Raw genomic sequence first — 15,447 nt, forward strand, 5'->3', positions numbered from 1 at the left:
GGAGACAGGCCTGGGGAACAAAGATCACCAGTCGGAGCTCGCAAGATATCAAATAAAGGTCCCTGAAAAAGACTCGGGAAAGATAAAGAAATTGCTACGTGTTGACTAAGCTTCAACAGCAGGAAGAGATCTGGACGAAATATATATATATATATATATATATATATATATATATATATACCGTATATTCCGGCGTATAAGACGACCTGGTGTATAAGACGACCCCCCTACTTTCCTGTTAAAATATAGAGTTTAGGATATATTCACCGTATAAGACTACCCCTTTTCCAACGCATACCAAACACCGGTAAAAATTAAAAAAAAAACAGATTTGAATTTAACATGGTCCTTTTTTAATTTAAATTCTTATGACATGCAGGTATATAGCAGGAAAACTGTCACTCATAAACATATTAAAATAGGGGGGACCCCACGTCATTTTTTGGGGGGGTCCCCCATTCTAATAGCTAGTAAAGGCTAGGTATTCAGCTGGGGGCTGATATTAGTAGCCTGGGAAGCTCCGTGGGTATTACCCCCTTCCCAGACTTCAAACATCTGCCCCAGCCGTCTGCTTAACCTCCGCTAGAGACTATAATGATGGTGGATCCCACGCCAATTTTCTTTTTAAAAAATCCTTTATTTTAACACTAAATGACAATTGAGGGGTTAATAAAGATGCAGTCCCTAAATTATTATTAATTTTGTAATTAATTTTTCCCAAAAATGTTGACGTGGGCTTCGCCATATTTTTGTGTCCAGCCAGGTACAGCAGGCAGGAACGGGCTGCCCCCAACCACCAGCTGCCTATTTGTACCTGGCCGGACACAACAATATAGGGAAGCCCTTTTTTTTTTAATTATTTCATGAAATAATAAAAAAAAAAAGACGTGGGGCTTCGCCCTATTTTTGTGTCCAGCCAGGTACAACTAGGCAGCTGGGGGCTGGAATCTGCAGCGCAGGGAGACCCAAGCTTTCTGGGCCCCCCCCCCGCTGCAAATTGCAGTCCGCAGCCACCCCGGAAAATGGCGCGTTCATAGAAGCGCCATCTTCTGGCGCTGTACCCAACTCATCCAGGGCCCTGGTGCGGTGGCTCACTGGGTAATAAAGGGGTTAGGGCCAGCTTGGCATTATCAGCTGGCCCTAAGCCCGAAATTCATGGGGTCACGCCAATATTAGACATGACCACCATGAATTTCTAGTAAAGTAATTAAAAAAAACACAACACCCAGAATAAAGTCCTTTAATTGAAATAAAGACACAATTTTTTAATGTTCTAAATTAAACCATACTTACCGTCACGCCCATTCCAGCTGAAGCCAACGATCTCCTGCAATAAAAGTAAAATAATAAAGCAACCTCATCCTTACCTTTCCATGGTTCCCAGGACCGGTCCAGCTCTGCTACATTCACATGACAGGCTGCACCGCAGCAGAACGCTGCCGTTCAGCTTGCCATGCGGCAGACACTGAGAAGCGCAGGCATGCTTGTGCTCCTCAGTGTCTGACTGTGACGGCATCCAGATGAGCCGAGATCATGTCCAATGAACTCGGCTCACCTCATGCACGTCACTGACAGCGTGGGAAAATTCTCCTGCTCCCCGCATGCGCAGTAGAAGTTTCCCACGCTGTCAGTGACGGACGTCCAGGAGGTGAGCTGAGTTCATTGTCGGCTCATCTGGATGCCGTCACAGCCAGACACTGCAGAGCGCAAGCATGCCTGCGCTTCTCAGTGTCTGCGGGATGACAGGCTGGATGGCGGCGTTCTGCTGCGGTCCAGCCTGTCATCTCGATGTAGCAGAGCTGAAGCTGTCGTGGGAACCATGGAAAGGTAAGGATGATGTTGGTTTATTATTTTTCTTTTATTGCAGGAGATCGTTGGCTTCAGCTGGAATGGGCGTGATGGTAAGTATGGTTTAATTTAGAACAATAAAGAATTGTGTCTTTATTTCAATTAAAGGACTTTATTCTGGGTGTTTGTGTTTTTTTTAACTTTTACTATGGGGTTAGTAATGGGGGTGTCTTATAGACGCCTCTCCATTACTAACCTGGGCTTGATGTCAGCTGGCATTATAAGCTGACATCAACCCCAACCCTATTACCCCCTGCCACCGCACCAGGGCAGCGTGGAAGAGCGAGGCTAAGTGCCAGAATTGGCGCATCCTATGGATGCGCCATTTCTGGGGCGGCTGACGGCTGGTGTTTCTAGCCTGGGAGGGGGCCAATATTCATGGCTCCCTTCCTGGGCTATTAATATCAGCCCCCAGCTGTCTGCCTAGCCTTTGCTAGCTATTAAATTAGGGGGGACCCCACGTCATTTTTTTTGGGGGGTCCCCCATTTTAATAGCTAGTAAAGGCTAGGTATTCAGCTGGGGGCTGATATTAGTAGCCTGGGAAGCTCCGTGGGTATTATCCCCTTCCCAGGCTTCAAACATCTGCCCCAGCTGTCTGCTTAACCTCCGCTAGAGACTAAAATTAAGGGGAACCCCACGCCAATTTTTTTTTAAATAAATCCTTTATTTTAACACTAGATGACAAGTACAGTAACCAACACCATCACTGTACTTCATATATATGTGACTGACATGTTTCTATCTATCTAATCTATGTGTGAAGCTCTATTCTGTCTGTTATAAATTGTCGGGTACCGCTGCTGAATTGCCGGCCGGCTTTTTTAAAGAGACGGTGCATGAAAACACTATTATTTGTTTTAATAAATCCTTTACACTAAATGACAAGTACAGTAAGCAATACTGTCACTGTACTTCATATATATGTGACTGACATGTTTCTATCTATCTAATCTATGTGTGAAGCTCTATTCTTTCTATTCTAAATTGTCGGGTGCCGGCTTATGCCGCTGCTGAATTGCCGGCTTTTCATATATTGTCACAGAAGCGATGCGAACTTCCCTGCTCCGGACACAGCGCAGCGCTTCTGTGACAAGTGAAAGCTGTCGGCACAGAAGCCCTGCGCTGTGTCCGGAGCTGGGAATACGCAGCGATGTGTCCGTTTCAGCACAGAAGTGCTGACTGTCTGGACCTACCGCCGCCGTATTTTAACTCCCTCCACCTTATATTAACTCCGACATGGCAGGGATACGGCCACGGCAGCTTATTAACACCCCCAGAGTATCCCCACATGTCAATTTCTGAAAGTTCAAAAGCATTACCGGTGTATAAGACGACCCCAGACTAGACAGAAGATTTTTCAGTCTTCAAAAGTCGTCTTATACGCCGGAATATACGGTATATATATTTCTCTTCTCCACCTTTTTTTAATTTTTTTTTATTTTAATTTTTATTTCCTACTATTATTTAACATGATATGTTGCTCTTCGCTGGACAAATCTCGAGAAAGGTCGTATTACCTTTTCTTTCTGAAATTAAAATTTAAGAGATTGGGAGGGGGAGGAAGAGGAGGGGGCTGAAAAGGGTGGAGCTCGGGGAAAGACACAAGAATAAGAATGAAGGGGTTATGGGATGCAAGTAGTGTGGCCAGAATGATGGAAGTCACAAAAAGATATGTAAAATATTATAGATATGTTTATGGGGAAGTTTTTGATATATTTGAGGGAGGGGAAGGAGGGATAAATTGCAGCTCTATCACCAACCAAAGATCAGACATTAGGTTTGTAAAACTCTCGCAGAAATTTCAGGATAAGAACATACCACAAGACTATCGTTAAGATCGTATCATGGAACGTTAAAGGACTCAAGTCCCCGGGAAAGAGAGCAATGGTCCTGAGACACTTGAAGAAACTAAAGACGGACATAGCCTTACTGCAGGAATCACACTTGGGGAGAGGAGACTTTTTCAGGATGCAGAAAACATGGGTGGGTCCGATATATGGATCTCCGGCACAAGGAAGGAAAGCCGGCACATTGATACTTATGAGCAAACACTTTAATCATTCTCTTATTCTACAAGAAGATGACTCGGAGGGAAGGTGGCAACATTTAGTGATAACAGGGCCATCGGGTACTCTGAGCATACATAACGTATATGCACCTAACACAAAACAAGAGGAATTTTTTAGACAATTAGAAACAAACATTGCTAAAGATAATGAAACACACATAATAGTCGGAGGGGACTTTAATGGGGTTCCTAACCACATGGAAGACAGGAAACAAAAACCAGGAAAGACTTTAATGATAGGGGAGAATGACGGACATAAGGACATGCCATGGGAGGGTTGGGGTCTAAAAGACGTATGGAGGTTACAACATCCAAGTGAGCGGGAATTTACCCACTACTCACATCCACATGAGAGTTGGTCGCGTATCGACCAAATCTGGTTGAGTGACCCCCTGATTCATAGAGCATATGAAAGTGTGATTGAAGACCTTGTGATATCTGACCACAGTCCAATCAGCGTTAAGATACAGGATAGATGTCAAAGAGGGACAGACATCTTGTGGCGGTCTCCGACGTTTTTACTTAGAGAGGAGAATTTTCACAGGATACTGAAGGAATGGTAGGTGGAGTTTGCAGAAACTAACAGAGAATATGAATTAAATGTCCAACTATACTGGGAAACAGCTAAAGCAGTTTTGAGAGGGTGCCTAGTGGGATATGCGTCCACGTTCAAAAGAAGAACAACTGAGCAATATACTAAGACCAGCGGACTTTTGAGGGAAGCATACACAGCATTTTTGGCGGACCACTCCACCCTGACAAAAGAAAGATGGACAACAGCAAAAAAAGAATTTGAGCTTTGGGAGGAGAGAAAAGAACAAATGACACGAGCACAACAAGAGGTAGATCTAAATAGGTTCGGTGGCAAGGCAGGGAAAATGCTAATCTGGCAAGGGGACATAGACCCCTGACATTAATCCCTAGCCTGAATAAGAGAACAGGAGGCACCACCTCGGATCCTGGGGAAATAAACAAGATTCTGGGCGATTACTATAGAAATCTATATGATACAAAACAAGAGAAAGGGGGAGGGGGAGGGGAATGGTTAAAGAAGACTCACAGGCAAAGTTTTACTGAACAGGAACTAGAATGCAGAGATCTCGGTGGAAGAGGTTAAGACGGTGATTGGGGGATTGAGAAATGGCAAGGCCCCGGGACCTGACTGGTTTGTAGGAGAGTTTTATAAGGCCCTAGGAGAACAAGCATCGCCGGTGCTGACGGCTTGGTTTAATGCAATAGTGGGAGGAGAGGCGTTACCTCAGTATGCCAATTTGGCCTACATCAAATTACTGCCAAAAAATGCCAAAGACTTAGGTGATCCCTCCAATTACCGACCGATATCGCTTATTAACCAAGACCTAAAAATGCTGTCAAAGATCATGGCTGATCGGTTAGCAGTGGTTTTGCCTAGAATAATTATGCCCCACCAAATCGGCTTCATGAAGGGACGGTCCGCCATAACGAATATTAGGAAGGCCATGTTGATTATGGATATGGTGAGAGGGGGACAGATAGGGGGTCTTCCAGCCATGGTCACACTAGATGCTGAAAAAGCATTTGACAACATACAGTGGCCATGGCTGGAACAGGTACTGGATGGAATAGGTTTGAGAGGTGCAATGCGCACCTTCATTCAGGGTCTCTACTCCAACCCCCAGGCGAGAATATATACACTGGGGTTTCTATCGGCCATCTTCCCTCTGAAGAAAGGGACACGTCAGGGATGCCCGCTATCGCCTCTGCTATTCAACCTGGCTATAGAACCGCTATCGAGAGTTCTAAATGGTGGGGACAGTTTTGAAGGTATACCGATAGGGGGTAGGGAGATAAAGTCGGCACTGTTTGCCGACGATATTATCTTATTCATAAAAGATCCAAGAAAAGATCTAGGGAATACGCTATCTTTGATAGAGAAATTTGGAGATTTTGCAGGTTTTAAAATTAATAAAAAGAAATGTGAAATTCTACTAGTTAATGATGAAGGGAAAAAGAAGAGGCGAGCCGACATGTGTGGGATCCCAATAGCGAAAACATCCATTAAATATCTAGGGGTTCATCTGGGCCGCACAGCAGATACATTATACAACCTAAACTATTCGCCTCTAATATCCAAAATGGAGAAGCAATTGCAGGGCTGGAGTGGTCTGCCACTACCCTTGTTAGCAAGAAATCACTTAATTAAAATGATGTGCTTTCTAAGATTGCTATACCCCTTACAGACAATTCCTTTACTGCTTAAACGCAAAGATATTCGTAGATTACATAAAGCATTCTCATCTTTCTTGTGGAAGGGAAAAAAAGTTAGGATTAGTTTGAACACTCTAATGCAAGCTCCTGAGCGGGGAGGACTAAACACTCCTAATGTCAGAGCATACAATTTAGCTTGCCTCACCAGACACGTAAAAGATTGGCTTAGGGGATCGGAGAGACATTCGGATATTAAACTAGAGGGCGAATTTTGTAGTCCTTGGGCCTGGCCTCGCCGCTACATTCCCCTATGTCATGTATTAGCCCGAAAATTAGAAACTCCATAATATGTCGCGACACGCTGTTAACTTGGAAAGCGGTACGGAAAAAGCTGGGGCTTTCGTGGAAAGTGTCTAAATACTTGGAACATTGGGCATATCCAAATTTTAAGCTGGGAAAGGAAAATAAACTCTTTAAGGAATGGAAGGAAAAAGGGGTGAGACGGATGAAAGATATCATGCATGTGACAGAAAAGAGATGGATGACTGAGAAGGAAGTGGTGGAACGATTTAACCTCAGTCCCTTTCAAAGTATACAATACTCACAGCTTAAAGGCTGGATTATGAAAGATTTGTGTTCGATTGAGAGGGAGTTATGTAAAAATGTTATAGACAAATTACTAGAGGGTGATCTGTATGCTCTGAATGTATCAAGAATCTACGGTGCGTTGAGAGAAACTCTATCCCCGACAGGTGAGCAAACAATTTTCAAGGGCTGGGCGAAACAGCTTAATGACTCGGACATAGCTGATAAGATCCTACAAGGATGGGCAACAATGAAAAAAAACGTGATTAATGAGGCATGGAGAGATACCCAATTTAGGATTATTCATAGGGCCATTTATGGGTTCAATGTCCCGATTCGGGGGGAGGGTGGAATCCGACGGAGGCCCTGCCCGAAATGTCAAGAAGATAATGACATGTTTCACGGGTTATGGAGTTGTAAAACAATTAAAATTTTTTGGAAGAGTATTAGGAGTCTGGTTAAGAGGATCTGGGGGGGGGGAATTGGGCATTAGATCCATACTTCTGGATTTTTCACTACAGAGGCGAAGGGTTTGAAGGGGAGGATATAGGTCAACGGGGATGCAGACACACCCTAATACACAGTATCATGATCTTGGAAAAAAAATGCATTCTATGAAATTGGATATCGGAGAAGGCTCCCTCCGTGAAGGAAGTGGTGTCCAACCTAAAACAGCTGATGCTTTTAGAAAAATTGGAGGCAGAAAGGCATAAGACCAAACTGACCGGGAAATTCTTTGAAAAGTGGAGACAATTCCTAGAAAGGAAATGCTCACAAGAAGAAATCGTGGGAGTGGTTCAGCCATTTGCTCATTCCGAGTGGTACTTATTAAACGACATTCAAGGCACTTTGGGGATCTTGAAGGTCTAGTCAGGTGGTTCCGGGACACTTGTAACCATGTAACATGGACAATAGGGCGGACAAAAATTAAAATGAAACAGAGTTGCTTGGTTAGATGAGAGTTTTATTTCAGGTATGGAGGACGTTATACATTACATAAATTGCTGCATTTTGGGAGGGGAGAAGGGTAGGGGGGATTTTCTATCTTTGAGTATTCATGTAAAGCTTTGATGTGAAATGTTTGTACTCATGCTTTATCCAAATGTTAAAACCTTTAATAAAAATGATTGTTCAAAAAAAAAAAAAAAAACTATAAGAGGCTGTACGGACATTGGGTCTGGGTAAGAGGAGAGTGCGGACTTAACAAGAAAAGTTATATATAACAACTTGAGAACCCAAAAAAATCAGAATGTTGACCAACGAGCATTAAATGCATAAACAAGAACTTAAGGAGCATGTCAGAGCGAAACAGTAAGCAGTTTGTAAAGCATTAGAGTTCTATACAAGGTACTGAATGAAGAACCGCAAAGTCTTAATTGAGTAGTATAGTTGTGAAAAGTCACTTATCGTTCTCCAGTGTAGGACGAGAATGTGAAGAGTAAGGTTGCAAAACTGAGAAGAGCAGATTAGTCGTCCATGGTGTATGAAGTTTAGACCAAAATATTAGAAGAACTTCTGGAAATGAGGCAAAGCTGCATAACAGTGTTCCAGAATCTGAAGAGATAAAACAACTTCTGAAAACTGAAGAGTAATTCAGCTAAGTTAAACAGGTTACATTGACAAACTAACGGTAATCAAAGTGTAGTTTGAGGACCATTAAATGAATCCATAGTTTTAATGGAATATATTAATGAGCTGTTGACATCTGAGATAAGTAAGCAAAGAAACAATGAACGGACGTGAGGGCCATCGTGAAAGTAAATAAGTATTCACTAGGAGCAGGACCCAATATTCACAGAGGAGTAGAAGGGTCTCGTGACCTAGAATGATGTTCTTTGGCCTGCTGAAGAGAAGCGGTTGAAGGTGAAAGTTCTTGATCCAGGAGCCGCAGTTTAGTGAGGCAGCGCTTTGCCCCCTCAAGACAGAGGACTGTGTGAACCATGTTGAGGTGGGTGAAAGAAAGCTTGAAGGGGTACCCCCAGCGGTATCTGATGTTTTTGGCGCGCAGAACTTCTAGGTATAGTTTCATGGCTCTTCTTTAAGAAATTGTGGAAGGAGCCAGATCAAGGAAAAGTTCATAGGCATGACCCTGAAATTTCAGGGGTGAAGAGTTTCTGGTAGCTTGTAAGATTTGCTCCTTCGTTTTGTAGAAGTGCATTTTGAGAATAATATCCCAAGGTGGGCCATTAGGTCTGCTTTTAGTAAGGGCTCTGTGTATGCAGTCCATCTCCAAGCGCTCTAAAGATATTCCAGGAAGGAGTTCTTGAAAGAGGGCTGTAGCAGTGGATTGAAGATCTTTGATAGTCTCAGGCAGGCCTCTAATACGTATGCTACTTCTATGGGCGCGGTCTTCCAATCTGTTATTTAGAGAATGAATTTCTTAATGGAGTATTTCAAGTTCTTTCTCGTGAGCAGCGAGACCTGCAGAGTTGGAGCCCATTCTATCCTTCAGGTCCGAGGTTCTAGAGCCCAGCTCTCTAATTTCCTTGGAAAGTTTCCTTGTCAGTTTTTCAGACATTTTAGAGAGTTCTGAATGGAGGATTAATTAGAATTGAGAGAGAAGGGCTGTTTGATATGCAGAAGCGCACATTGCTCTGGTAGTGGAAGCTGGTAATGATTCTGCGTCAGCGCCATCTGGTGAGGAGGAGCAATGTGATTCAGCCGGAGATTGTGGACCAGAGGACATATTGTCATCTAGGTCCGTTAAAGATGGGTTCTTTTGGATGGAACGCGCTGAGATAGTTCTACTTGTCCTCATCATAAGAACGTTGGAAATATGTGAGGCAACCTGGTATGATATATCCAGCTATAGAAAAATTGAGTTAGGGGGGAGGCATATTACGCGTTGAACACCGCGGGGTATGGATAGGCGGTAGTTAAATCATCATGGAAGTCCAAGTGTGTAATAATTAGTGCAATTAGGCAGCCTTAATAACAACTCGGGATAACATATAGAATTATGTAGGCATAAAGCAGTATGAATTGAAGCAAAATCCCTTGTGTTCGCATACAGTTCACTGGGTAACCTCTAGATATCAGTAGGGTGCAAATGTCTCTGAAGGTGAAAATAGTCAATGCCTTTAGGGCTTTATGAAGTTGTTAGGGGGCCTCCTGATTTAATACTGTGGGGGGGGGCCGAGGGGCTGTGGGACCCCTCCACTACAGTGGTTCAACAGTTTTTAATAAAGAGACCTGGGCTTAAGGTGGGAGCCTCACCGTTAGCCAAGCCCACAGCATGTGAAATGGGGAGTGTGCAGGGGGAACCCCTCCAGGTCAAGCGGAGCCGAGGCAGGTATCGATCCCTGAGCGGAAAAGTGAGAGGGGGCGCCGCTGCTGCTTGCGCACATGTCGCCGCATACTTCGGCTCAGGCCCACACACACTCGTGCGAACGATCAACCCTTCGCACTGTGAGGGCCAGGGAGACCCCACTGGTGGCTAAACCTCACCTCTGCGTCCCTAGCCGAGATCCCGAGCCCCACTGACGACGACGCCACCGTTGCTGGCCGAGGGGCAGGCTGCTGACAGTCAGGGGTGACCGTGGCCACGTGCAGGCGCAGGCACTCATGTGGATTCCTCAGGATCCGAAGGCACGCGCCACGAGCGAGGACAAGAACTCCACGAGGGCCCCATTCGTCTCGGCGTCTCGTGCCGCGGTCTCAAGTTCGCCTGCCGATGGGGCGAACCGGTGTCTGCTGGAAAATGCCCTCTGGAAAGGCCGCGGTCTTGGGGCAGCAGCAAGCCTCAAGCCTGATCTTCACCTAGGTAAGGCCAATACGGTCCAAAAAGGTTTGAGGTGGGAGTTTGTAACTAGGAGAGGAGCAAGCGGGGGTCTTGGATGGCTATAAATACGTGAGGATTGCTTTAGATGAAATATCTGGAGCACAGAGCTTGGACAAACAAGTCTCGTCTCCTAGACTTCCGGTCACGCCCCTCTAGGGTACCTGTAATTTCAAGGTATAGATGGTAGCAGTGGAGCGGATTATGGTCAATAATATTCGACCAGCGTGGTTCAATAGTTATAAGGCAAGGCTGGCTCAATAGCACTATAATTGAGGGATACATGACTTTACTAACTCTCCCCTTCCACTCTCTGACCATAATCTTCTTTCATTCTCTGTCAAGAACTGTGACTCTACTCAAGACACTCCCACCGTCCACACTTATAGAAATTTACGCGCCATTAACACCCAGAAATTTATAAAAAGGTTGCAATCATCATTGGCCCCAATCTCCTCCCTCTCATGTCCCGAATCTGCATTGAAGCATTATAACAAAATAATGCTATGTGCCCTGGATGAAGCCGCACCTCCTACACAAAGAACAATTCGGCATAGACGGCGACAACCCTGGCACACGCCTCAAACACGTCTTCTCCAGAGGTACTCCAGGTGCGCTGAACGGCTGTGGAGAAAATCAAATCTGCCCGAAGATTTCCTCCACTATAAATTTATGCTGAAAACATATAACTCTGCCCTTCACCTCTCCAAACAAACCTACTTTAACAACCTCATCATCTCACTTTCCAATAATCCTAAACGACTCTTTGACACGTTTCATTCTCTCCTCAATCAAACAGCACAGGCCCCGACCACCGACCTCAGCGCTGACGATCTGGCTAACTATTTCAAAGAAAAAATTGACCATATCCGACAGGAAATTTTCTCCCAATCCCCAAATGTTATGCATGCTCCCCCCCGCCACATTGTATCTTGCTCATTTTCTGACTTCGAACCAGTCACGGAAGATGAAGTGATCAGGCTCCTTGCATCTTCTCGCCCTACCACCTGCACCAGCGACCCTATTCCCTCACATCTCCTCCAGTCCCTTGCTCCAGCTGTCACCTCTCACCTAACTAAAATTTTCAACCTTTCCCTCTCATCTGGTATCTTTCCCTCTTCTTTTAAACACGCCAGCATACAACCATTACTTAAAAAACCATCCCTCGACCAGAACTGCACGGCCAACTACAGACCTGTTTCCAATCTTCCCTTTATCTCTAAACTCCTGGAACGCCTGGTCCACTCCCGTCTAATCCGCTATCTCTCAGACAACTCTCTTCTTGACCCTTTACAATCTGGTTTCCGCTCTTTACATTCTACTGAAACTGTCCTCACTAAAGTCTCTAATGATCTACTAACAGCTAAATCTAATGGTCACTACTCCCTGCTGATTCTCCTGGATCTCTCTGCAGCATTTGACACTGTGGATCACCAGCTCCTCCTCACTATGCTCCGCACTATTGGCCTCAAGGACATGGTTCTCTCCTGGTTCTCCTCTTATCTCTCTGACCGCTCCTTCTCTGTGTCTTTTGCCGGCTCCTCCTCCTCCCTACTTCCTCTTACTGTCGGGGTTCCTCAAGGATCAGTCCTAGGCCCCCTTCTTTTCTCCTTATACACCGCTCCTATTGGACAAACAATCAGTAGATTCGGTTTTCAGTACCATCTCTATGCTGATGACACCCAATTATACACCTCTGCTCCGGACATCACCCCTGCATTACTACAAAAGACCAGTGATTGTCTTTCTGCTGTGTCTAACATTATGTCCTCCCTCTACCTAAAACTGAATCTGTCAAAAACTGAACTACTCGTCTTTCCTCCCTCCATTAATCTACCTGTGCCCGATATTGCCATCTCCGTTTGTGCCTCAACCATTACTCCCCAGCTACAAGCCCGCTGTCTTGGGGTCATTTTTGATTCAGATCTTTCTTTCACTCCTCACATCAAATCACTCGCTCGTTCATGTCATCTACACCTCAAAAACATCTCAAGAATCAGGACTTTTCTCACCTTGGACTCGGCAAAAACTCTTACTGTCGCTCTTATTCATTCTCGTCTTGACTATTGCAACGCTCTACTAATCGGTCTCCCTCTTACTAAACTCTCCCCTCTCCAATCCGTCCTGAACGCAGCAGCCAGGATCATATTCCTCGCCAACCGCTACTCAGATGCCTCTTCCCTGTGCCAGTCATTGCATTGGTTGCCCATCCAATATAGAGTTCGTTTTAAACTTATCACGCTTACCCACAAAGCGCTCCATGCTTCAGTACCCCCCTACATCTCCTCCCTTGTCTCAGTCTACCACCCTACACGTGCCCTCCGTTCTGCAAATGACTTGAAACTAAAATCCTCCATAATCCGAACTTCCCACTCCCGTCTCCAAGATTTCTCGCGTGCTGCGCCAATTCTCTGGAATGCACTACCCAGGACAGTTCGATTAATTCCCAATACCCACAGTTTCAAGCGAACCCTAAAAACACATTTCTTTAGACTGGCGTATCACCTAAACACACTCTGTCCATCCCAGCTTTCCCCCATATTAAAATCTTCTTCAACTTCGGGTTCAAACCAACCATGCACATAAAAGCCTCTGTCAGGACTGCACACATACTGGCTGGCGACCAGTCCATGTATTATTATTTATCCTATTCAGTATATCAAGGCTGCATTATACAATATATGTACTTTTTACCTTTTGTGTCTCCCCCACTTCCTCATAGACTGTAAGCTCGCGAGCAGGGCCCTCACTCCGTTCGATATGAGATATGCTTATTCTGTATTGTCTGTATAAGTCCCCCCTAAAATTTGTAAAGTGCTGCGGAATATGTTGGCGCTATAAAAATAAACTATTATTATTATATATTATTATGATGAACAAAATGATAAAAATAATTAATATAGAGATTAATGGACAGGCACCTAAAAAAGGAGGGTATAGGTGGCACCTGATAGTAGGTGCTACAGAGGTACCTGTAGCTCTACACATTAGCCCAGCACAAATAATTGATTATCTAGATTTTCCAATTCTCAATATGAAAAAGGCTTCTCTGTGTGTATTCTTTGATTCATAACAATAGTCGATTTACAGGAACATCAATTCCCACATTCCGAACATGAAAATGGCTTCTCCCCTGAGTGAGTTCTCTGATGTACAGTAAGACTTTCTTTCCTGGTAAAAAAAATTCCTACATTCTGAACATGAAAATGGCTTCTCTCCTGTGTGCATGCTTTTATGTTTAACAAGATCTCCTTTGGAAGTAAAACATTTCCCACATTCTGAACATCAAAATGGATTCTCGCCCACGTGAGTGCTTTTATGTTTAACAAGATCTCCTTTGGATGTAAAACATTTCCTACATTCATGACATGAAAATGGCTTCTCTCCTGTGTGAATTCTCTGATGTATAGTAAGATTTTCTTTCTTGGTAAAACATTTCCCACATTCTGCACATGAAAATGGCTTCTCCCCTGTGTGAGTTCTTAAATGTTTAACAAGATCTCCTTTTGAAGAAAAACATTTCCTACATTCATGACATGAAAATGGCTTCTCTCCTGTGTGAATTCTCTGATGTACAGTAAGATTTTCTTTCATGGTAAAACATTTCCCACATTCTGAACATGAAAATGGTTTCTCCCCGGTGTGACTTCTCTTATGTCTAACAAGATTTGTTTTATAGGTAAAACATTTCCCACATTCTGGACATGAAAATGCCTTCTCTCCTGTGTGAGTTCTCTGATGTCTAACAAGATTTGTTTTAACGGTAAAACATTTCCCACATTCTGAACAAGAAAACGGCTTCTCCCCTGTGTGAATTTTCTGATGTTTAACAAGATGTGTTTTGGTAGTAAAATTTTTCCCACATTCTGCACATGAAAATGGCTTCACCCCCGTGTGACTTCTCTGATGTACAGTAAGACATGATTTCTTGGTAAAACATTTTCCACATTCTGAACATGAAAATGGATTCTCCCCTGTGTGAGTGGTTTTATGTTTAACAAGATCTCCTTTCCAAGTAAAACATTTCCCACATAATGGACATGAAAATGGCTTCTCTCCAGTGTGACTTCTCTGATGTACATTAAGACTTGATTTCCAGGTAAAACATTTCCCACATTCGTAACATGAAAATGGTTTCTCCCCTGTGTGAATTCTCTCATGTACGCTAAGCCTTGTTTTGTTGGTAAAACATTTCCCACATTCTGAACATGAAAATGGCTTCTCCCCTGTATGAGCTTTTTGATGTTCAGCATCCCGTTTGTTATTGTCATTTTGCTTAATAGTCTGTAATGAATTAGAAGATGGAACCTGTTGATAAGTAATAGATGACAGTTCTTTGCTGTGAAGGGCTGGCGGTATATCTGGAATAATGTCATGCTCTTCATATATATATGGTGTGATACCATAATCAGCTGCTTCAAAATCAGTAATAGGCAGATGTCCATCTGACGCACAGTTATCTGCCAAGAAAAAAAATATTTATTTTTTCATAACTACGTCGTTTGGAAGAAAATTGTATTACAATTCAATTACTAGCTGACAAAGACAGGGGTACAAACTGTAGACTTGCAAGGACTAATAGATTATGATATTAAGCCAAAAGGTTGTACAATTTTTAATTTCTATTCTAATGCTAGATTTTTTTTATAGCTTTATGTTTCACTGTGCTTGTCACCAAATTTTTCTAATGAAATGTTCAGTAGAGAATCATAAAGAGTAAATCCTATAAAAAGAAGCAAATACCAAGGAAATCAACACAATAAATATACCCAGAATACCTAACAAAACCAGAATAAAACAAATGAAAAGGTATAATAAGGGACCACAAAGGTAATGATTGTGAAAAATAATTCAATATATTTTATTAACTTAATCCATTAAAAACAACAACAGACAAGGACAATTTAATTTATGAGAAGGTTCTATTATGTATGTATATTTTCCTGGGGGCATACCTTTCCCCCTCCTGATATGTTTAGT

General features: G+C 43.4%; 1 protein-coding gene across 2 annotated transcripts in view; it reads right to left on the bottom strand.

Moving 5' to 3' along the window:
• Positions 1 to 7,197: 7,197 nt before the first annotated feature.
• The window catches only part of LOC141270503 (uncharacterized), a 121,724-nt gene continuing 113,474 nt past the window's right edge, over positions 7,198 to 15,447 (bottom strand). The window contains exon 7 of one of the 2 annotated variants that reach the window (XM_073680512.1): positions 7,198 to 14,927. In XM_073680512.1, coding sequence (XP_073536613.1) covers positions 13,753 to 14,927 — 1,175 coding nt within the window. In that variant the 3' untranslated portion in view covers positions 7,198 to 13,752. The remainder of the gene's footprint in view (positions 14,928 to 15,447) is intronic. The other variant, XM_073680510.1, reaches the window with a different exon arrangement.

This window comes from Phyllobates terribilis, unplaced genomic scaffold, assembly GCF_046119375.1.
Source record: "Phyllobates terribilis strain yellow unplaced genomic scaffold, ASM4611937v1 Scaffold_5__5_contigs__length_657084704, whole genome shotgun sequence".
Taxonomy (NCBI): domain Eukaryota; kingdom Metazoa; phylum Chordata; class Amphibia; order Anura; family Dendrobatidae; genus Phyllobates; species Phyllobates terribilis.